General features: G+C 38.6%; 5 protein-coding genes across 8 annotated transcripts; 2 read left to right on the top strand and 3 right to left on the bottom strand.

The window, feature by feature from the left end:
* Positions 1-77: 77 nt before the first annotated feature.
* On the bottom strand, positions 78-2,831 carry LOC121804132 (transcription factor bHLH104-like). The gene is made up of 5 exons (XM_042203673.1): positions 2,474-2,831; positions 1,405-1,491; positions 872-949; positions 603-765; positions 78-509 (listed from the first exon to the last, which is right to left on the bottom strand). Exons 1-5 carry the CDS (start codon positions 2,608-2,610, stop codon positions 261-263), a joined length of 714 nt encoding a protein of 237 aa, XP_042059607.1. The 5' UTR covers positions 2,611-2,831; the 3' UTR covers positions 78-260.
* A 1,989-nt stretch (positions 2,832-4,820) lies between these two features.
* LOC121802471 (electron transfer flavoprotein subunit beta, mitochondrial-like) lies at positions 4,821-7,499 on the bottom strand. The gene is made up of 5 exons (XM_042202148.1): positions 7,277-7,499; positions 6,896-7,180; positions 5,720-5,800; positions 5,285-5,379; positions 4,821-5,208 (listed from the first exon to the last, which is right to left on the bottom strand). Exons 1-5 carry the CDS (start codon positions 7,343-7,345, stop codon positions 4,983-4,985), a joined length of 756 nt encoding a protein of 251 aa, XP_042058082.1. The 5' UTR covers positions 7,346-7,499; the 3' UTR covers positions 4,821-4,982.
* Positions 7,500-12,129: 4,630 nt separating this feature from the next.
* Positions 12,130-15,517, top strand: LOC121802543 (protein OBERON 2-like). 4 transcript variants are annotated; one of them, XM_042202230.1, is made up of 6 exons: positions 12,130-12,196; positions 12,545-12,609; positions 13,350-13,744; positions 13,911-14,452; positions 14,564-14,627; positions 14,937-15,517. In XM_042202230.1, exons 3-6 carry the CDS (start codon positions 13,357-13,359, stop codon positions 15,377-15,379), a joined length of 1,437 nt encoding a protein of 478 aa, XP_042058164.1. In that variant the 5' UTR covers positions 12,130-12,196; positions 12,545-12,609; positions 13,350-13,356; the 3' UTR covers positions 15,380-15,517. The 4 variants fall into 4 exon arrangements, with proteins under 4 accessions (XP_042058164.1, XP_042058165.1, XP_042058162.1 ...); XM_042202231.1 differs by having other exon boundaries at positions 12,186-12,204; XM_042202228.1 differs by lacking the exon at positions 12,130-12,196 and adding an exon at positions 12,278-12,364.
* Positions 15,518-16,459: 942 nt separating this feature from the next.
* On the top strand, positions 16,460-19,012 carry LOC121805203 (pentatricopeptide repeat-containing protein At4g14820-like). Its single transcript, XM_042204992.1, has 2 exons — positions 16,460-17,133; positions 17,360-19,012. Exons 1-2 carry the CDS (start codon positions 16,553-16,555, stop codon positions 18,951-18,953), a joined length of 2,175 nt encoding a protein of 724 aa, XP_042060926.1. The 5' UTR covers positions 16,460-16,552; the 3' UTR covers positions 18,954-19,012.
* LOC121805204 lies at positions 18,980-20,570 on the bottom strand. Its single transcript, XM_042204993.1, has 3 exons — positions 19,723-20,570; positions 19,507-19,656; positions 18,980-19,414 (listed from the first exon to the last, which is right to left on the bottom strand). Exons 1-3 carry the CDS (start codon positions 20,410-20,412, stop codon positions 19,127-19,129), a joined length of 1,128 nt encoding a protein of 375 aa, XP_042060927.1. The 5' UTR covers positions 20,413-20,570; the 3' UTR covers positions 18,980-19,126.
* Between the last annotated feature and the right edge of the window lie 240 nt (positions 20,571-20,810).

Raw genomic sequence — 20,810 nt, forward strand, 5'->3', positions numbered from 1 at the left:
TCATATATAAATGCAGGAAAGAGATGAAACTGAAACGCAAGCGCAAAATGTAAGAACCCGTTTTCGTCAAAAAGAAATTAGAAATCTTTCAATTTATTTAGTACTCAAAATTTGTTCAAAACAGCATTAGAAGCAAAAGATCTAAAACCAATACAAAATCAACTAGCGAGCATTTCTGACTTTGTATTTACAAGCATGTCAGGCAGAACAATTCTCAACTGCATGATCAAAGCTTATAAGGAGCGTCATCGCACACAAAATCAAGCAGCAGGTGGCCTGAGCTCATGATCTTGAGATGTGTCACGTGCAGACGGAGGTAGGTACTGCCACATTGGTACAAGACTGTAGCCAGGGTACATCGGCATCTTGTTTGAGGCAGCAGGGTATACCTGTGGATGTGCATGCATGAAACCAGTAGGAGGAACAGCCATGCTTTTCAGTTGCTGCTCCATCCTCTCTTTATCTGTCTTGAGCACCAACTTCTCTTCACGAAGTTCATTTTTCTCAGCCTGTTTTAGATATGACAGAGTTATAGAGCTGTAAAGGGATTTCTACTAACCTCAAAAAACATGGCAATTTGAGGTGGTTAGGTAATGTCTGACCTTCAAAGTTTTTATCTCTTCTAAAAGCTTCTCGTTCATCTCTTTATACTCCTCCGATTCAGTTTTTAGCTGGTTTAGAACTCTGATGGCATCACCTAGTATGGCCAGTTTGTCAGTTTTTGCAGGTCTCCCAGGTTCTAGCGTAGCAGACAACTCTGTAAACCTGCACCAAGCCCAAAACAGTTCTTTATTTGAAACAATCTATCTAGTCCTTCACGTAATGCACTACCACAATCTCCCACTCTCTTTCGGGAAATAGTAGATACTACCTGTCGTTCAATTTTTCTCTCCTCATTCTCTCACGGCATGCTTTGTTTCCTGTTCCACCACATTGTTGACTGCGACCCCTGTAGAATGGGTGCAACAAGGCCAAGAGTTTAGTTGGTTTTGTTCGAAAAAATTGTGATGAAGCATGTATCCAGAACAAGTTAAAATAGATTTGCAATAGGAAAAGAACATGAAAACATAACCAAACTTCCTTTCGCAAGTCCATTTGCGAAAACCTTATGTAGATACAATATATGAAGGCCAAAGACTAGCCATTTCATACATTGAAGGAACTAGCCATTAAACAAATGTTAGCCTGTAATAGACGTGCTTCAGGTTTTTGAACAACAAAGAGCAGCTTTAAGACAGCAAGATTCCATGTAGCAAATTCAAACTCCGTACATGTAGAGTGAGAAATGACTCAAAATTGCCATATCACGATTTTTAGTACTTTCGTGAATCCAGCTGAATAACATTATAGAAGCTATATAAGTTCTTCCAGCAACAGAAATACACAGATTATATTAAAGATTACCTCTTTTTTGGGTTTTCTCGCTCTTCCACAGAATCACTGATATGTGATGTAGTTCCACTAAACGACACATCATTCGTCACGCAAGCGCTTCAATAAAATAATGATCATATCAATGACAAATATTGTGACAGATTTACAGCAGGTAATATATTTAGCAACAGTGTAATACTAGTAAGCAAAAGAGTAGCCAAGATACTGTGTTATAACTTTAATACATCACTAGTCACTACCACACCTTGTTTATAAGATTAAGAGCAACCAGCATGCAAGTTGGGCTCTTAAAAATTTCATGACTGAAACCTAAAACCACCTAAGAATAACTTTAGGCTCCAAACACGAGCTCAATAAGCTTGACTTCAGCACAGGTGGAGCCTTTTGGATTCAAGATTACCTTATTAAAGAAATATTTGAAATGGAGGAATAACCACAAGTCATATCCAGATATTCTTTGATTGTCCAGTCCCAAGTATCTCATCCTCTTGCTTTTTCTATTGTGCAACATCGATGCTCTTCTCATGATATCACAGGGACAGTTTGGAATTTTGCTAAATTATCAGTCAATGGTTAGGTGAAGTAAGCTGCAACTTGGGATGTATTGTTGCAATATTCAAAGGACAGACTACGCAGATTATTTTACCATGACTATAATCTTGAATCTTATCAGCTGAGCGACAAATGAGCGCCTGGAACACTATAAGCAGCTCAATGTTTGCAAAATATCTAGACATGAGCTCAAATCTCAACCTGTTCTGTCTATTTATAACCGTAAGAACCGCTTAAAAATACTCTAGATATGTCTTTTTCAGTTTTGCTGAATATTTCGATAGCTGCATTGGATTAAATCTCGATTTGCACAGAAAAACCTATTAATAACGAAATAAATCTACAAAACGATTTCTTATCTCCAACTTTCAATCCCAAACATAGGCATAAATCTACAAAACCACATCCCTATAGATCAGGGACGCAGAAAATCATTCATAAAGTCAATTCGAAAATCAAAACATTCCAATCAAGCACACAAACCAATAATTACTGTCATAGAAAAAATAATCCAAAACAAACTCACTTTTGCGCCGGTGGCTGAGGGTTCAAATAAAGGTCCGCGGCCGGGACGGCGTCGTCCAAGAGGAAGCTGTAATCGATTAACTCGGTCCAGCAATTCTCGTCGAGTGAATCCACGTGATGTGCATAGCCATTCATCATCACATTCACGTGTGATTAGGGCAAAGAATTGGTGTAGGCGAGTCAAATTAATAATTGGGGATTTCGGTTTCGATTTCGATTTCAACTTTTGAAGGAAAATGGATTGATGGCAATTAATTTGCGGGTGAAAAGCAGTCACGAGATATGATTCGATGGGTAGTGGGAAGCTGCCCACTGAGGGGGAGACACGTGGACGGCGGCGTCAATTATTGGCTTAGCCGTAACCAACGAAGTTGCTATATCTGCCGCCGTATTTATTCCTGAAAATACAATGCGGTGAAATGATTTTCACATGCGATGCCATTCGCAGTTTCTTTTATTCGATTAATTGATATGAATTCTTGTTGTTTCCAATAATGCTCACTCCTTCGTGTCAGCCGTAACGTTGTCTTTTATCCGTCTCTTAACCGTCTCATCTCTTAACTATTCAGGGTCTCACTGTACTTTTCACTCCATCTCTTAACTAAGAGATAACACATGCAACCATCATCTCTTAACTATTCATGGGTCCCACTGTACTTTTCACTCCATCTCTTAACTACATCATCTCTTATCCGTCTCATCTCTTAACTATTCATGGGTCTCACTGTACTTTTCACTCCATCTCTTAACTAAGAGACAACACATGCAACCCTTCATCTCTTATCCGTCTCTTAACCATCTCATCCTTTAACTATTCATTCAATTTCATTTTTTTTTATTTCCAACAAATTCAATTAATAAAAACACACTTCATTAAATAAAATAAAATTACAACTTAAAATCTTAAAAAAATATACATAATTAAATTCATGGCAGAATAAATAAAAAAAGACATAATTTAAAATACAAATTTATAGAAATTATAAAAATTACTCCGCCGGCGAATCATCACCCGAAGGCGGTGGCGGTGCACCACCGAATGGAGGCGGAATACCAAGTTGTCCCGCCAGATGCACAATGCCGGCATGATGGGCTTGATATTGGGCGGGCGTCATCCGGGAAGTGTCCGTCATCGTGGCGGTGAAGTACATGGACATTAGGGAGGAGGGCGGCCCTTGGGAACCCGCCTAGCTTGATTCGTCTCGGCCCCTCCTCCCTCTAGCCGCATTCACCGCCTTGGTCCCTTGCGGCCGACGGCGCCCACGGGAGGACCCTCCTGTATCGTCTGTCGTGCCCTCAACCTCCTGCGAGGCAACCTCTTGTGTGGCGCTGCCTGAACCGCCCCCACTAGACGAGTATTGGCCAACCGCCGTGTGCTTCGAGCGTTTCGAGGTCGAGCCCGTGCTGGACTGGACTCCGCCGGCCCACCTTTCGACGTCTTTGACGGCCTCCCAAACATCGACATGTTTGAATTCTTTAACGTTGTCGTCGAAATAGACTCGCAAAGCCGATCTCAGAATGTCGGTTCCAGTGGCTCCGCTTTGGTAATGAGCCGCTTCATTCTTGTAGATGCCGCAGAATCTTTTGACCTCTCTGTCGACTCAGTCAAAATGACTTCGGAGCATCTTCAATGTGCGGCGGCGGGACCCCTTCGGCTTAATCTCGTTGTAGGCCTCGGTGACCTTTTCCCAAAAGCACTTCCGGGATTGTTGATTCCCGACGATGGGATCGTACGAGACGCTGATCCAGGCGTTGTACAGAGTCATCGTGTCGTTGCGGCTGTACGAATGACGGCCTACATACTCTTCCTCCTCGGTCGCCTCCTCCTCTTCATCCACGACGTCGAATGCCCTGGAGCTTCCACCGCTTCGTCCTCCTTCCGTATTGGGTTCATCTGGATAATCCTCCCTAATTTGAGATAATTCCTGCGAATACCTCAGGGCGGAGGGACAAGCGTATGCATCCACATCAAAATGAGGTGGTTGGTACCCGCCGGCGTCGACGAGCATTCTACACCTCAAAAATTTAGGAAGAATATTCCAAAATACATTTATAAGAACAACTGCAAGCTAGCATAAGAAAACCACTGACAAATTTGTTAGAAAACCAGAAATTTTTTTAATAGTCTGTCCCACAAATAAAAAATCAGTCTTTAAAAGTTTAAACTCAGTAAAAATAATAAATAAATAAGTAAATCATTGCAATCTGCACCTCAAAAATTTAGGAATAATATTCTAAAAGTTTGTAGACTTGTTCGCAATTTTCCTCAGCAAAATTTTTTGGTTACAAATGAGTTTAACAGTATCGTATATTCATACAAAAAAAATAAAAAAAAATAAACGCGTCGGTTAGCTGAAAAACATAAATAGACATTTTATATGTAGGTGACTGCATTTTTTCGTCAGGGAATAATTGTGAAGAAATCAAAACTTCACGATTATATCAACTATAAGAATCATATCAACTACAAATGTTTGAAGTTCCAGTATTTGCAGATAATTTTCACAGAATCATATAACACGTGCTTCATTTTTTAACCTATCGATGAGTTCATCTACAGAAGAAAGAACTACCCCGGCTTGTCTTCTGGGAGGTTCTGTCACTTGAACAACCTCCAAGTCGGATCTGATCTCGATGTTCAGATCCTGCAGAGTGAGCTTCTTTATCACCTTCGACTTTGCCTTCATAATGTTTGGAAGAGTGGCATATCTTGGTTGGTTCAGCCTCAGGTCAGTGCTGCAATAAAGAATGCAGGTCAGAACAGGAACCGCGAGAAAATGAATCATTACAAGTAAGAAGGGAAGATTTTTACGTGATTACAGCAGGTAAATCCAAGCTCAAGGTCTCGAGACCACCATCAACCTCTCTGTCCACGGTTGCTACTTTATTTCCTTCATCGAGTACAACCTAATGGAATTGAACAAAAATTTGAATATTCGAGTTATGTGTCAAAGTTTGCTTCAAGCCAATGAAAAGAAGATACTCTAGCAAGATACATATAGTCCGAGAGGAGGTAAGCTTTATTTGATAGTATAACAAAATATATTCGATGAAATCGCATAAAGAAAGAGAAAGATGGGATATAACAAGGCATCATAATGGTTTTTTTAAATACTGACTGGGTGACTAAGCAAGTAGTTCTCATCTTCCTCCGTATCGTAGGCATTTGCATTAAGACGAAAACATAGTGATCATTCTATCTCGTCATTCTATAATCTCATAGAAAAAGGAGAACTGTTAGGCTAACCTTGGAAGCAAAGGTTCCTTGAGGCCATTTAAGAAGCCCTGCAATCATTTGCCCAGTTTGGTTGCAATCATCATCAATGGCCTGCATATATCTGAACATCAGAAACAATAATCTGAGGAAGAAACGTACACCATTAAAAAAACATAAAACGACAGAAAAATAGGTCTACAGCATGAAATTCAGGTCAGCAAGTAGAAGCAGTCATTTCAAAACAGAAGCATACATTTCTTTCGAGGCATAGATAAAACTCAAACTAAGAGATAACATATGAATATGAAGTCCAAGGGGATCATTTATATCAGAAATGTCCATTAAATAGTATAGGAAAAATCTTTTCTCCTTGAACTAGCTATGCGATAATGTAAAAGCACACCTTTATAAGCAAACTGTAGCAACACCGTCATTTTCTTTTCTAGTGAAAAGGAAAAAGGGAAGCAAGCACATCAGATTACATTCCGCACAAATGGACACAAGTGTGTAACAACCATATGATCCAAATGTGATAGCAAGTAACAACCATATGATCCAAATGTGATACTCCTAGTGGCTGTTTGGTTTGTTAGACAAAATAATCATGAGATATAGTCCAGAATTGAGTTGTGAAATTCAATATCATGAACAATACACAATAGTACATATTTAATCCCGACATAACTTTGTGATAGAACACAAGCACAAGCAAGACCAAATTATACACAAGAACGCAATCTTGCCAGCTTATGCCTTTCGAATGTGAAAACAGAATACAAGTCATTAGCTTCCCTACCCAACTAAACCTCACATTTGCAACACTCTCAATACCTAGAGAAGAGCTATGCCAAGAACACTTTACCCAATTTAAACACGGGCAGTTTACTAGTAAACGTATTGAGTATTTGTATCTTACTTATTAGCAATATCCCAATTCAAGGCCATAAAATATCCCAAAAGTGTCAATCCATCGTAGTAAATAATAAATTAGTCAATCTCAATACAATGTTTATCTATCTATGCTAATCCTCAAGACTAAACATCCTCCGTAAAGTATATGAGAAATCCATCAATCCCAAAATTCCAATCACACAGCAGAAAACATAACTAGCACAAATCACAAACAGCTTCACCTCAAATGTAAAAACCAGAAAATGAAACAAAAGAATTTCCTAAAATCCAACTTTATTTTTAAAAAATACTTACCTGTTTTCCGAGAAGGAGAAGGCCGGGGTTTTCAGCATCGACGAGCGCCTTGAAGATCTTAGCAACAGAAAGGGGGTAAAGCGTTGCCGGGCATTCCACGTGGATGGCCCGGTCTGCGCCCATCGCAAGCCCGGTGCGGAGAGTGTCAGCGCACTGGGCCGGGCCGACGCTCACGGCCACGACTTCCGAGGCCCGGCCCGACTTCTTGATCCGGAGCGCCTCCTCTAAAGCTATCTCGCAGAATGGATTCATCGACATCTTCACGTTCGAGGTCTCCACGCCTCTCTGCAACAACAAATCATAAATTCAAGAAGGAAAATTGAAATTGAGCTTATTTTCTTTCGTTTTTTAATCCTATTTTGGGGGGCGTTGAGCTCATACCTTGTCGGGTTTGACCCGGATTTTGACGGTGTAGTCCACGACCCGTTTGACGGCCACTAGGATCTTCATGATCGCCGGAACAGAAATTTTGGTCGGAAACTGTTTTTCTTCTTTCTTCCCCGACTCAATTATATTTTTTTTAACATATATTGTCTTGGGCTCTCTGGCCCAAGTCTTTAACTAAGCCCAAACCCAATCTCCGAGACCAGATGTTCCATCGGATTATTACTTGTTACCCGAGCTCTGACCCGGAAAAGATCCGTATTATCAATCCAAAATCATGTGAAAGGTCGTTCGACCTATTCAATTCTCAACTACTTTATCTCAATATTTTGAGGTTGTTTTTTCCCTTGTAATTGTTTTGATTAATGTATTTTATGTATAAGTACTTAAATATGTATGGTTTTCGTGTCGATCTAATCTCTTTTGTACGTATATTGTTATACACTTTTGTATAGATATTGTGGTGATTTCTTTGATTGTAACGATTTGTAGATTGTGAGCTGATCACGTCATATTTTATTATAAGGAAGTCTCAATTATACAGGAAATAAATACCTAATCAGTCTGATAAGAAATCTCAAAATTTTATTATAAATTTAAAATATTAAAGTAAGGGTTGTGTATGTCAATAACACTCACTCAATTCAACCTCAATCAACCTTTTAATAAAATATTCATTTCTCTATCCTCTACATACACAACCCTTCCTCAATTCAACCCCCATCAACTTTTTTACTTCCATCAGTGACCCCAACCCAACCCAATTAAATATTTTTTTTCATATATTTTATATTAATATTTTGATTTATAATTAATTTAGATATTTTAAATAATGTCTTAAAATTGTAATAAAAAAGTTATGATTCAAATTTAAAACAAAAAATATTAGATATTCAAATCATTAAAGCACAATATAATAATAAATTACACTCATTAAAACATACAAGGCGATAATAGAAATAAACAAACCAAAATACAAATGAAGAGTGAAAAAAAAGCTAGCTTAAACAAGATAAACATTAGTACATATTTAATTGTTTGTGTCAAATTTAATCCAAATGTGCTCAATCAAATCTTCTCGAAGAGCAATATGAGCTTCTCTATTGCGGAGTTGAGCTCGATTAGTCATATATGATGACAAGCTCCCGATCCGTTGAGTGGAATAGCAAAAGGCTTCAACATTTTCTTCATGTACTCTTGTATGCGTATCTTGAATAAACTCAGTGGCATCATAATAATTTTTAGGGGTGTCGAAACGGGTAGCGGGTAACGGGTAATCCCGAACCCGACCCGTTACCCGACGGAATCGGGAGACGGGGTGGGGTCGGGTATAATAATTTTGGGTTTTGCGGGTATCGGGTATCTCGATAGTCCCTAAAATACCCGATATATATATTGATATTTTATAATTCTTTATTTTTTATTTTAATACTTGCTCTTCATATTTAGATTTTTGAATGGTAATTTGGAGTTTGGATTTTTTGGCATTGTAATTGAATTTGGATTACATATTTACTTTACAGGTGGTATTTATGCAGCTCATACGATTATTTAAAGCAGATATTTCAAAGATTACATGGCTTGATCTCAATTCTCAACAAAATTAAATAATAATAAAAAGTTTCAAGTGAGACTATTACATTCATCAAGTAGTATTTTTAAAAAAGCATCTAAAATATACAAATAATATTTAAAAAGGAATATTTCCAAAAAAAAATGTTTCGGGTCGGATACATATTTAATACTTGCTCTTCATATTTAGATTTTTGAATGGTAATTTGGAGTTTGGATTTTTTTGGCATTGTAATTGAATTTGGATTACATGTTTACTTTACATGTGATATTTGTGCAGCTCATACGATTATTTAAAGCAGATATTTCAAAGATTACATGGTTTGATCTCAATTCTCAACAAAATTAAATAATAATAAAAAGTTTCAAGTGAGACTATTACATTCATCAAGTAGTATTTTTTAAAAAGCATCTAAAATATACAAACAATATTTAAAAAAGAAGATTTCAAAAAAAAATGTTTCGGGTCAGGTACCCGCGGTGTCGGGTGCGGGATACCCGACTCGGGTATCGGGCAATACCCGACTAACTGCTGGACGGGTATCGGGACTAACTTTTCGGCCAAAATCGGGTCCGGATACGTTTCGACACCCCTAATAATTTTGATATGTATCACGTTCATCTTCTACTATCATATTATGCATGATGATACAAGCCATCATAATTTTTCCCATCAAAATCTTATCCCATACAAGACACGACCTTCGCAAAAATGCGAAACGTGCTTGTAGGACTACAAATGCTCGCTCAACATCTTTTCTAATAGACTCTCGGTGTTGAGCAAACAACTTGTGCTTTTGAGTTTGTGGAGAAGTGATTGATTTGACAAATGTAGTTCACATGAATTTTTCAGAAGAGGGGCTCACATGAATGTTTGGAAGAAAAATTCACATGAGTTTTGAAATGATATATAAAGATAAAAAAATAATAATTAAATAAATTAAATTAATGACTAAAAGTAATAAAAATATCATAAATTCACAATGTTCAAAATATTCAAAATTTGATTATCTAAAATATTTACATTTCATATTTATAGTATACCATTCTCAAACATGTACATAATTAAATAAAGTAGTATAAATCAATAATTAATAGTAAATAAAAAAAGCAAAAACAATAATGCATTGTCCCAATAGAAAATAGACATGTGTCATTTGCCCTCCACTTTAGGTTGGGCATGCTGACAAGATCACAAAATGGGGGTTGGGCTGGGTTATTTTATTTTTATTTTACTTTTATTTCTCTCTAGTTTGTCTTATATGCTTGCCCCCAATCACAAAGTCACCTATGGGGGTGGTCTTATGAATGCCCCCACGGCCCCCACCTAACCTTGTTTTTCTTACTTTTGTGTTGAGAAAAAATGATTGTTTTCTATTAAAACAAAGGAGTAATAAATTTGTAATGACCTAGTGATTCAATTATTACTATATAAATTCATTGAATAAAGGAAAGGTATATACGTTTTGATTATCATCACATAGGTGTTTTAAGTAAGATACATTTGAAGTTTGCACATTTAGGTTATTAAAATTTTTGCACATAAATTATGCAGAAAACAAAAATTTTATAGTGTCGTTTAATTGAAAAGATATAGAAAGTAGTTATGAGTAGCGGGGGTTTATTACGCAATTATTGGAGAGAGCTTATAAGGGAGGCTTGGGGGCTATTGCGGAACTGACCATCTGAGGCTATTGACGGAATTGACCCCCTGTATTGATAAGTTTCCAAGTTTCCGATGAGCAGTTTCCATTTTCAGCATTATCGACTCCACTCGGCCAAAAATTTGTGCACATTCCTTGTTCTGACGCGAAGTCTCACCAAATCACCCAACTAGGTGGCTTATTCACAAAGGGTTCTGATTAAGCAATTTCCAGCGATGACTACTTCACTTTTGCAAAACCTCCCGACTTAAACGTCAATGATTTTTAATGTGTGCGCTTTTAAAAACCGAAAGCCACGAATATGAAGATTTGACCTTTAATCCTTGGTGATTTTGGGTTCAGATTCCAAGCCAGAAACCTTGCTACCCAAAGGATCAATGATTTCAATGGCAATTCTGGGTTCAACATTCAAGCCATATATACGCATATCATGCTCAATAGCATATTCGAATTCTATTAATTTCATGTGAACAGTGCGAGCTCTATCCGATTTCTCGGGCGCTCAAGTTCTCATAATTACGGTACTAAACAATAAAATAATACTCCATCCATCATAAAAAAGTATGAACATTTCTTTATTAGTCCGCCTTTTAAAAATATGGACTTTCTAGATTTGGAATAGTTAAACAACACATTATCTCTGTACATCAATTTATTTACAACTTATACCATTAATCTACACTTCTAATGATGTGGAGTTCACTCTCCACTGACACTACTTACACTATCATTTATTTTTCTCTTACTTTATGAATTATACATTAGATTCGTATTGAATCAAATATTCATACGGACGACTAATGAAGTGTGAAGATTTGACTTTAAATACTTGCATTCTCGGGCAACTGAACCATATATAATGATTAATAAATCAATTAAAGAAATTAAACGTGTTTAAGAAATCATTGATAAGAGCGTCCGCAGTGGCATGTCCGTCCGTCCGTCCGTGCCGCTAGCACGGCACACCTCTGTCCGCCGCTAGCATGGCTCTGCTCGATACATAGAGCACGTCCGTGCCGCTGAGCAGGGCGACGTGACACGTTTCTATTGGCCGTTGGCATTTTTTTAAAATCGAAAATAATACCAAAAATTAAAAAATAAATTCGGATTCCCAAAAATATACAGAATTTATTACCATTTTTTGATATTTTTTTTAAAAATTTAATCCCAAAATCATCTATAAATACACACATTCATCATCCATATGGGCGAAATTCGGCCACGAGTAGTGGGTTTTTTTTAATTTTATGAATTTAATTATGTAATTTTTAATTTTTAGGATTTTAATTATATACTTTTTAACTTTTAGGATTTTAATTACTACGTAATTTTAATTTTTTTTAATTTGTACTAGTATTCCGGATATTTTTAATGCATTTTAATTTTGTGGAAATGATTTTATTTAAATTGAATAATAGAATGGCTAGACCCTTAAACTTGTCGTTGCAGAAGAACACGGATGTGGGTATTGTGCTCTTGCCTCAGGACATGGAGTAAAAGAGGGTCTGGGCCTATATCCGTGCTCGTTGACATGAGACACTGTGTTGCAAAATGAAATCATACTAGAAAGGAGGGAAATGGAATGACCGAAGGATCACGCGCGCCAATGGAGCGTGAGGAAACTCGGCGATCAGGCAACGGAAATCCTGATGTATTCCGACAACGAAATCTGAGTTCAGGGGTAGAACGGTCATTTCCTACTGGAGTTGCCATTTCTTTAACATTTTCAAGCTATTTATAATGATCCTCAATTTCCAATTTCCAATTTCCAATTCTGTCTACTGTTGATTAGGGTTTCTGAGTTAATTTCGCTGTTAGCTTATTAATGTATTTTTTTTCTGAGGAGCATGTATGTGTATTTGTGTATATATCTGAATTCTCACTTTTGCAAATTGAATTCTTCAGAATGCGTGCATTTTATTTCTTCAGTTTTTGCACCGATTTAGGTTTTGCGCGGCATCAGTTAATTCAGCTGAGTTGTTTGATCAGCCGTTGCATGAATTCTTACTATTTCTATTGTTTTCTGCAGAATTAGAAGCCCTAACTCTGTTCTGTTTTCTGCAATTTTGAGTTGATGATAATCATTCTCCAGAGGTATGTCATTTTGTTTGATCGTGCAGCTTTTCCTAATGTAGCGGTATATCCATCGAGTTGAATGTGCTCTAATTTCAGTAGCAACAAGTCTGATTGAAACAAGCATGATCCAAGGTTACTAAACAAGAGGTTTTGGGGAATTAAAGGAATTCAAATTTGAGTTTACGATAACTATAGCTAGTTATATGCCATTTTTGTTTGATCGTGCAGCTTTGCTAATGTAGTGGTATATCCATTGACTTGAATGTGTTTTAATTTCAGTAGCAACAGGTCCGATTAAAACAAGCATGATCGAAGGTTACTAGAAAAGAGGTTTTGAGCAATAAAAGGAATTCAAATTAGAGTTTACGATAACTATAGCTAGTTATATATATGTCGTTTTTGTTTGATCGTGCAGCTTTGCCTAATGTAGTGGTATATCCATCGAGTTGAATGTACTTTAATTTCATTAGCAACAAGTCTGATTGAAACAAGCATGATCGAAGGTTACTAGAAAAGAGTTTTTGAGCAATTTAAGGAATTAAAATCTGAGTTTACGATAACTATAGCTAATTATATGCTTCAACAAGTCTCAATTGAACTTGCTCTATTGAAGGAAGTCCACTTTTGTTATATCTTTGTTGGCATGAACATGTCCTTACACCTCCTGGTTGATATTTTATTAATCTTATGATTATATGTTAACTACTACTATATTCATATTATAGGATTATTTTAGCCGTATTCGTTACATGTTACAGAGCCTAAATGTCTAGCGAGCCAGAAAAAGAGTCTATGGACATTGACAGCCCGGGAGATACTAAGGAGCTGCCGTATGAGCTTGTTAGAAATGGTCTCAATCTGTACCCAGTCTCTGTTCATGATTCGGGTGAAGGCCTTCCATATGCTCCTGAAGATTGGCCTAGTCCTGGTGATAAGTGGCGCTGGAAAGTCGGGAAAAGAATTTCTGCTTCGGGATACTTTATAGATAGATATTTGTATGTTCCCACCAGGTTCCGCAAGATAGGAGATAGAAAAGGCTTCGCCAGCAGGCTGTCACTTGAACACTATATTCGAGAAAAATTCCCCGATGCAGATGTTGATGCTTTCTTTGCAGCTTTCAGCTGGAGAATCCCTTCAAAAGTAATCAAGAAAGGTTTGCATCATGCTTTGGTTGTGTTATAAAGTTTGTTTCAGTTTAACTTTTCATCTTTCATATTTTATCTCTCATACAAACTTTGGGCTTCGATATAAGTTATTCTGACTACATTAAGATAAAACATTATTTAACATATTGCTCTGTTATTATGCTTCAAATTCAGCTGATAGAGATATGCTCAGGGCCCTTCCGGAGGCAGCAGAAGATCCAGTATCTGATGGTGTAGCACGTTGTAAAGCTGGCAATAGATTTTGCAGCAGCTTAGCTGCACGAGAGGACTCTGTTTCACAAATCATGTTCTGTGATATTTGCTGTGGTGAAGCTGGTTTCTGCAGAGATTGCTGTTGTATATTATGTTCTCAAACTATTGAGAAAGCTTCTGAAGAATACAATTCCATTAGATGTGAAGCTGATATTGAGGGTGGTGCTTGCGGACATAGTTGTCATATTGACTGTGCTCTACGAGCTTACTTGGCTGGGTCAGTTGGAGGGAGTATTGGTTTGGATGCAGAGTATTATTGCCGTCGCTGTGATACGCGAACCGATCTGGTTTCGTATGTTACTGGACTAGTAAAGAAATGTAAATCAAATGACTTGCCAGATGAGATTGAGAAGATCTTGAATGTTGGCATCCGTGTGCTGCGTGGGTCGAATAGAACAAGCGCAACGCAGCTGTTGCATCTTATTCAGCTAGCCATGTCAAAGGTATCTGAAGTGAATGGTAGGCTAATAATTATTTCTCAATACAATTATACTTTCTTGTCTGTACGCCCTTTTCAATTGCCACAATAATGACCTGTCGATTATATTCATCAGCTTAAGAATGGAAGTTATCTGGATGATATTTGGAAGATGGAAGATGTCTCTGAAGATGCTTCTGGTATACTGTTCTTAACATTTTTTTTCTTCTTCGAATTTTCATCTACACTGTTTTAGAAATTCCAAAATTGTTCTTACACTCTAGGAAAAATCGTCTCCTTCAGCTTAGATCTTCTTCGCAAGACTGACTGCAGGAGCCATTACACCTTCATTGAGTGAGATTTGACACTCACGTTTTAAGAGAGTTGCTTTCTTCAAGAGAAAATGGAACTATTCTTAGCTTCTATTAGGCATTTGAGTTTTATCCTTCCTGCTTTCCTCGCGCATTCTTGTCGTTTATGTTTATTTTGTGAACTTGAAATATTAATAGGGCTGTCTCAAAATGGAAACGGCGTACTGGAAATCCCAAAGAGGGAGCAGGAAGACTGCCAACTGGTGTCGCCTCCAGTGTTGTCATCAAAGTTTGACTATCAAGTGGAATCACTGAAACTGGAGAACGAAATTGATTACATCCTGGACAAACTAAGGAAGTCGCAAGAGATTGAATACAGAATAGCTGAGGAAAGGCTTTCAGCTCAGAAGAAGTATATCATTAATCTCTACGAAGAGCTTGAGAAAGAGAGGTCTGCCCTGCTGAAGCATACATCTATATCTGAGAAGCAGGACTCATTGCTCGATGCTGTCTTGAGTAGAGTTTCTCAGGTGAAGCGGGAAGTGTCCCGGCTCAAGGACATGGGAGAAGTCTCCAAGGGATTCGGTAGAGTTCCTAAACGTATTCTCAAGGAACAATTTAGTCTAGAAATTGAGCATTGACAAAAGCTTTCTGTAGGGAACTCCACAGAAAACTCTCATGCTTGAACCACAGTTTTGCACCTCTGCCAAATGCAGAATAAATGTTTTCTTGTAATGAATATGTTTGTCTCAATGATTCAAAATTTTGGTGTTTCTTTAGTAGTCCGTTTATTGAGCTTCCTATATTTCGTGAATAGTAGTAGCATAATATTGTGATGGGGCTTTATTGAGTTCTAATATGTGAATCATTGGCTAGTTAACTGGCCAAATGCATTGTTGAAATTGTTTTATAACGACGGTAGTTCTTGATTTTGGGTTTTTTTTGTTGGGGCAAATGTTATTTTTATTTTTCGAGTAAGGACTGGGATTTCATAAATTAGGAATGACCTGGAAAACCAAGTGGATTTAGCTATGTGTCTTTGATTTCAAAAGTTATACTCCTCCATCCACGACCAATATCTTTTTCTTTAATTTTGAGTTATCTAATTACATTTCATCTTTTGTAACATTAGCCTATCATTTTTTCTTCCTGCTACTTTTATTTTATCTTCTATTTATCCACCTACAATTAATAAAACTCCCTCCATCTGCGATTAGGAGTCCCATTTTCACACTCCGTAGGACTCTCGATTCTTTTTTACTATAAATGATTTTATACTTCAAATTTCGCTAACTCATTTCACTTCCATTTCATTTTAAACTAATACTGTATACAAATAAGACTAATATTTCACTAACTTTTTCGTCTATTTTTCTTAAACATTTCTTAAACTCATGCCGAAAATAAATGAAACTCCTAATAGTGAAAAGGGAAAACTTTAATAATTTATCTTTCCTTCCTACTTTACTGATTTACGTTAAAACTCGCTAAGTCACAAAATCGTCTTGATTCTGTCTTTAACAAATCATAATTACGTACTGCCATTTTTTAAGAAAATAAACACATTCCAGAAAACCGAAGAAAAATTTGAAATAACATTAAAAAATCATACCCCCAAAAGGAAAACGGCCAACATCAATAAGACAATGGAAGTAGTATAGTTATTAAATAAATTATTATCATCTGAAGAGCAAAAATTACTAGTAATTGAAAAGAAAGAAACGAAGAATAGAAAGAGTTGTTTTTTCTCCAAAAAAAAAAGAAAGAATTGTTTTATTTTAATTTTTACTCATTTCGTCGAACATATTGCAGTCATGGCTCAGCCTCTGCCCTCCGCCGCACTCCTTCCCGTCCCGGCGCCCCACCGCCACCCACCCAACTTCACCCATCTCATCTCCACCGCCACTTCCCTCCCCCACCTCAAGCAAATCCAAGCTCAAATCCTCCGCAACCCCCACCACCACCACCACAACCACCACCTCTTCCAACTCCTACTCTATTCCCTCCCCTTCCCTTCCTACGCCCTCTCCTTACTCTCCTTCATCCCCGCCGACATCCCTCCGCCGCGCCAGCTGCCCCACAAGATCCTCAAACATCTCTCCCGCTCGGACAACCCCCACAAGGCGCTCGTGTTTTTCCAAGCGATGCAGAACAAATTCCCCGTAGACAGGTTCAGCTTCCCGCCGCTGCTCAAAGCGGCGTCGAGAGCTCTATCTCTCAGTGAAGGGAAGATGATTCACGGTCTGGCCGCGAAGCTTGGGTTCGAATCCGACCCTTTTGTGCAAACTGCGTTGCTGGGAATGTACGCCGCTTGTGGGCTAATCTCGGAGGCCCGTACAGTGTTCGATAAAATGCCTCAAAGAGATGTCGTCACTTGGAATATCATGATCGATGGGTGAGTTTTATTGGAAACTTTTTGAAGAAAATTCTAACAAACAAATTTTGATTTTAATGCTTACATGCATATATCAGTGTGAAATTGTTGATAGCAATAAACATAGAATTAGATTAATATCATGATCGTACATTGATTTATTAGAGTTAAATGAGGATCAAATTTTGTTGTTGCAAGTGAAGGAATCATTATTCTTGGTTGTAATTTTGAGTTGTTGATCAAACAGATATTGTCAAAGCCGGCTTTTTGATGATGTCTTAGCCCTCTTGGAAGAGATGAAGAGCTCTGTTATAAAACCTGACGCTAGAGTTTTTACTACCATTCTTGCTGCGTGCAGCCGTGTTGGGAATTTGGATATTGGGAGGCTAGTGCAAGAATACATATCTGAGAGCAACGTCGTAGTCGATTATCAGTTGCAGACTGCGCTTTTGAACATGTATATCAACTTCGGCGCCATGGACAAAGCACAGAGTTTCTACGACGAGCTGAAGCCAGAAAATGTTGTGGCTTCAACTGCCATGATCACAGGGTACTCAAAAATCGGCAATCTTGAAGCTGCTCGATTAATTTTTGATGAAATGGTAGATAAAGATCTGGTGTGTTGGAGCGCCATGATTTCTTGTTATGCGAATAGTGATGAGCCTCGTGAAGCTCTTGAGATATTTCGTGAAATGCAGCAACTTGGAGTTAAGCCTGATCAAGTCACCATGTTGAGCGTTATCTCAGCATGTGCTCGTCTTGGTGCGCTGGATAAGGCTGAACAAGTCCATTTGTATGTGGATGAGAAAGGTTTTGGAACGGCTTTGCCTATCAATAATGCCCTGATTGATATGTATGCCAAATGTGGCAGTCTTGACAGAGCGAAGGAAGTTTATGGCCGTGTGCGTAAGAAAAACGTCATATCTTGGACAAGCATGATCAATGCTTTTGCCACACACGGGGATGTGGACAACGCCCTGAGACATTTTCGACAGATGAGAGTTGAAAATGTAGAACCGAACTGGATTACGTTTGTGGGTGTTCTGTATGCTTGTAGTCATGCAGGACTAGTCGACGAGGGAGAGAAGTTGTTTGAATCAATGGTGAAACAATATGGAATAGCTCCGAGGCTAGAGCATTATGGATGCATGGTGGACCTCTATGGTCGAGCTGGTGGTCTCAGAGATGCTCTGGAGATAGTCGAGGGTATGCCAATGGCTCCAAGCGTTGTCATCTGGGGATCATTGATGGCTGCCTGCCGTATTCATGGTGAGTCCGAGTTAGGAGAATTTGCAGCAAAACGTCTTCTCGATATCGATCCTGATCACGATGGAGCCCTTGTGTTTTTATCAAACATATATGCCAAAGAGAGGAAGTGGGAGAATGTCGGAGCTGTGAGGAATGCCATGAAGCATAAAGGCGTATCAAAGGAACGAGGATGCAGCATGATTGAAATGAATGGTGATATGCACACGTTCCTGACAGCAGACAAGAGCCATAGACGAACAGATGAGATCTACGCCAAGTTAGGCGTGGTGGTTGACAAACTGAGAGAGGTAGGCTATGCTCCAAACACCAACTGCGTTTTGGTGGACTTGAGCGAAGATGAAAAGAAAGAGGCCGTTCTTTGGCACAGCGAGAAGCTAGCCTTGTGTTACGGGCTGATAAGTAGGAAGAAACAATCCACGATTCGTATAATTAAAAACCTTAGGATCTGTGAGGACTGCCACGACTTCATGAAGATGGCTTCGAAGGTGTTGGATACAGAAATCATTATCAGAGATAGGACTAGATTTCATCGATGTAGAGATGGTGTGTGTTCTTGCAAGGACTACTGGTGAGACAAATTGATTTGTTCCACAACAAGTGAAAATAATTATTGTCACTTCTTTAATATTGCTAAAATTTGGTGTCTACATATTACTACTGCACCATTATATTATAGCACCATAAACTAAAATTTCTATAACATGAAGAGCTTCTCATGAGGATTGAGAAGAGATGACTAAATATCTCATGTAGGAGGCACAATGCGCCCTCGTCTATCTTCAGAATTTTGACCGCCGAATGCAGGTGCCAACCAAAACTCTCTCTTCATCTTCTTGAACTGGCTTGTGAGCTTGAATCTCAAGAACTCCACTGCAGCTGAGACCAACTTTGGGTTGTGCCCAATGAAGCTCCTTCTGTACTCGAGGATCCATGTGTTCGACTCGAGCTGCACCACCGAGGTACTCCATTTTTGCTGTGTCCATGAGCTGTTACCAGCCTCCCGAACCAGATACTCAGCACCCCCATTTGACCACTAGCAAAATGAATCATAGAGATCAGAGCTATAAACATGGTGTAAAATATAAGTACAAATCTGCCAGTTGATTTTATAGTAGATTTTGTTACCTCTCTAACTCTTCCTGTTATGACTGTGTATGATCTTGTTGAATACTCAGCTGCAAGCAATCCAGCAGTCGGCAGCGGCCAGCCCCAAATGCTTACTTCCTCGATCATCGATTCGTAGAGCACACATCGCGAGGTTAGCAGCCTTCCATCCTAAATCCAATAACACAATGTATCAATTAACAGAATCAAATGAGTCACACTACACTCACTACAAACCTGATTGATTCTCCACAAGGAATGATCAACAGAGCTACAGCTTGAGACATCTCCACCAACCAACCCTTCCAACTCATTCTTCAAGAACACAAATCTTCCACTCAAATTTTCATAAACCCCGGATTTCAGTCCCAAATTGTTGACGAAATCCGGGGATAACCTAGCCCTCGCAATCCCAGAGACCACCCAAGAAGCGCCGTACTCTGCCCCTAAAACAAGGATTAAACTTAAACACCATAATATTCTCAAGGAAAACACCCCATATCCCAAATCATCCTTTCTCCTCTTATCCTCCTTGTGACGACTGATTGTTTCATTTGAACTGGGAGGTGGAGAGGCCGCCACAGGCGTCATCGTCCGAGCACTTAATTTAGGTGTGGAGAGATTGGCCGAGAAAGAGTTGAAATAAATGGGGCTTCTTGAAGTGAAGGTGCGTGGGGCGTAGGATTTTCTGAACGAGCTTCGGTTCGAGCTCTGTGTCATCAAGTCGAGAGTCGCGTTGATGCTGGCGATGCAGATCTCGCACTTGCAGTTGGCATCTTTCTTGCAGCCTGGGAAGTAGAAAAGATCTCGGCTTTCTGATGGAGTGTTGCTGCTGTCGACTGTGAGCGATGATTTGACAGAAGAAATTGGGGTGTGCATCGCCATCTTCGTGGCTTCTTCGAGGGTTCTGTGTTTTCTAGAAATCATATTTTTTGTGGGATTTGAATTTCTTGGTGTTTTGCTCTCCACTTATATTGGTGCAAAGAGGATACCTAAAATACTCTTGCCTTTTTTGAAATTTTGATTCTCCAACGGTCGACAGGATACCAAAAATATTAAATCTCTCTCTCTCACACACACACTTATTATGGGCTTTTGCGAATAGCTGGCCTTTTAGGGCATTGAAATAAGATTTGGGCTGAGATTTCTTAATACGATATTCTTATTGGGTGCTTATTCGGTCCTTACAATACGATATTCTTAATAAGATTTTGAGAATTCTTATTTTAATTTATAAATTTTAAAATACGATATTGGGTGCTTTACACGCATAATTTTATACTCCCTCCGTTCCATTGTAGTGGGGGCATTTCTTTTCGGCACGG

This window comes from Salvia splendens, chromosome 5, assembly GCF_004379255.2.
Source record: "Salvia splendens isolate huo1 chromosome 5, SspV2, whole genome shotgun sequence".
Lineage (NCBI taxonomy): Eukaryota > Viridiplantae > Streptophyta > Magnoliopsida > Lamiales > Lamiaceae > Salvia > Salvia splendens.

What these genes read in the sequence shown, in the direction of transcription:
- LOC121804132 (XM_042203673.1), bottom strand. Translation starts at nt 2,610, where the DNA reads ATGATGAATGGCTATGCACATCACGTGGATTCACTCGACGAGAATTGC. An exon ending in CCTCAGCCACCGGCGCAAAA is followed by an intron (nt 1,492 to 2,473) that starts GTGAGTTTGTTT and finishes ATTTTATTGAAG; the next exon opens with CGCTTGCGTGACGAATGATG. An exon ending in AGAGAAAAATTGAACGACAG is followed by an intron (nt 766 to 871) that starts GTAGTATCTACT and finishes GGCTTGGTGCAG; the next exon opens with GTTTACAGAGTTGTCTGCTA.
- LOC121802471 (XM_042202148.1), bottom strand. Translation starts at nt 7,345, where the DNA reads ATGAAGATCCTAGTGGCCGTCAAACGGGTCGTGGACTACACCGTCAAA. An exon ending in AAGGAACCTTTGCTTCCAAG is followed by an intron (nt 5,380 to 5,719) that starts GTTAGCCTAACA and finishes CAATTCCATTAG; the next exon opens with GTTGTACTCGATGAAGGAAA. An exon ending in GATTTACCTGCTGTAATCAC is followed by an intron (nt 5,209 to 5,284) that starts GTAAAAATCTTC and finishes TCTTTATTGCAG; the next exon opens with CACTGACCTGAGGCTGAACC.
- LOC121802543 (XM_042202230.1), top strand. Translation starts at nt 13,357, where the DNA reads ATGTCTAGCGAGCCAGAAAAAGAGTCTATGGACATTGACAGCCCGGGA. An exon ending in TTCAAAAGTAATCAAGAAAG is followed by an intron (nt 13,745 to 13,910) that starts GTTTGCATCATG and finishes CTTCAAATTCAG; the next exon opens with CTGATAGAGATATGCTCAGG. An exon ending in TGTCTCTGAAGATGCTTCTG is followed by an intron (nt 14,628 to 14,936) that starts GTATACTGTTCT and finishes AAATATTAATAG; the next exon opens with GGCTGTCTCAAAATGGAAAC.
- LOC121805203 (XM_042204992.1), top strand. Translation starts at nt 16,553, where the DNA reads ATGGCTCAGCCTCTGCCCTCCGCCGCACTCCTTCCCGTCCCGGCGCCC. An exon ending in TGGAATATCATGATCGATGG is followed by an intron (nt 17,134 to 17,359) that starts GTGAGTTTTATT and finishes TTGATCAAACAG; the next exon opens with ATATTGTCAAAGCCGGCTTT.
- LOC121805204 (XM_042204993.1), bottom strand. Translation starts at nt 20,412, where the DNA reads ATGATTTCTAGAAAACACAGAACCCTCGAAGAAGCCACGAAGATGGCG. An exon ending in CCTTGTGGAGAATCAATCAG is followed by an intron (nt 19,657 to 19,722) that starts GTTTGTAGTGAG and finishes TATTGGATTTAG; the next exon opens with GATGGAAGGCTGCTAACCTC. An exon ending in TAACAGGAAGAGTTAGAGAG is followed by an intron (nt 19,415 to 19,506) that starts GTAACAAAATCT and finishes TCATTTTGCTAG; the next exon opens with TGGTCAAATGGGGGTGCTGA.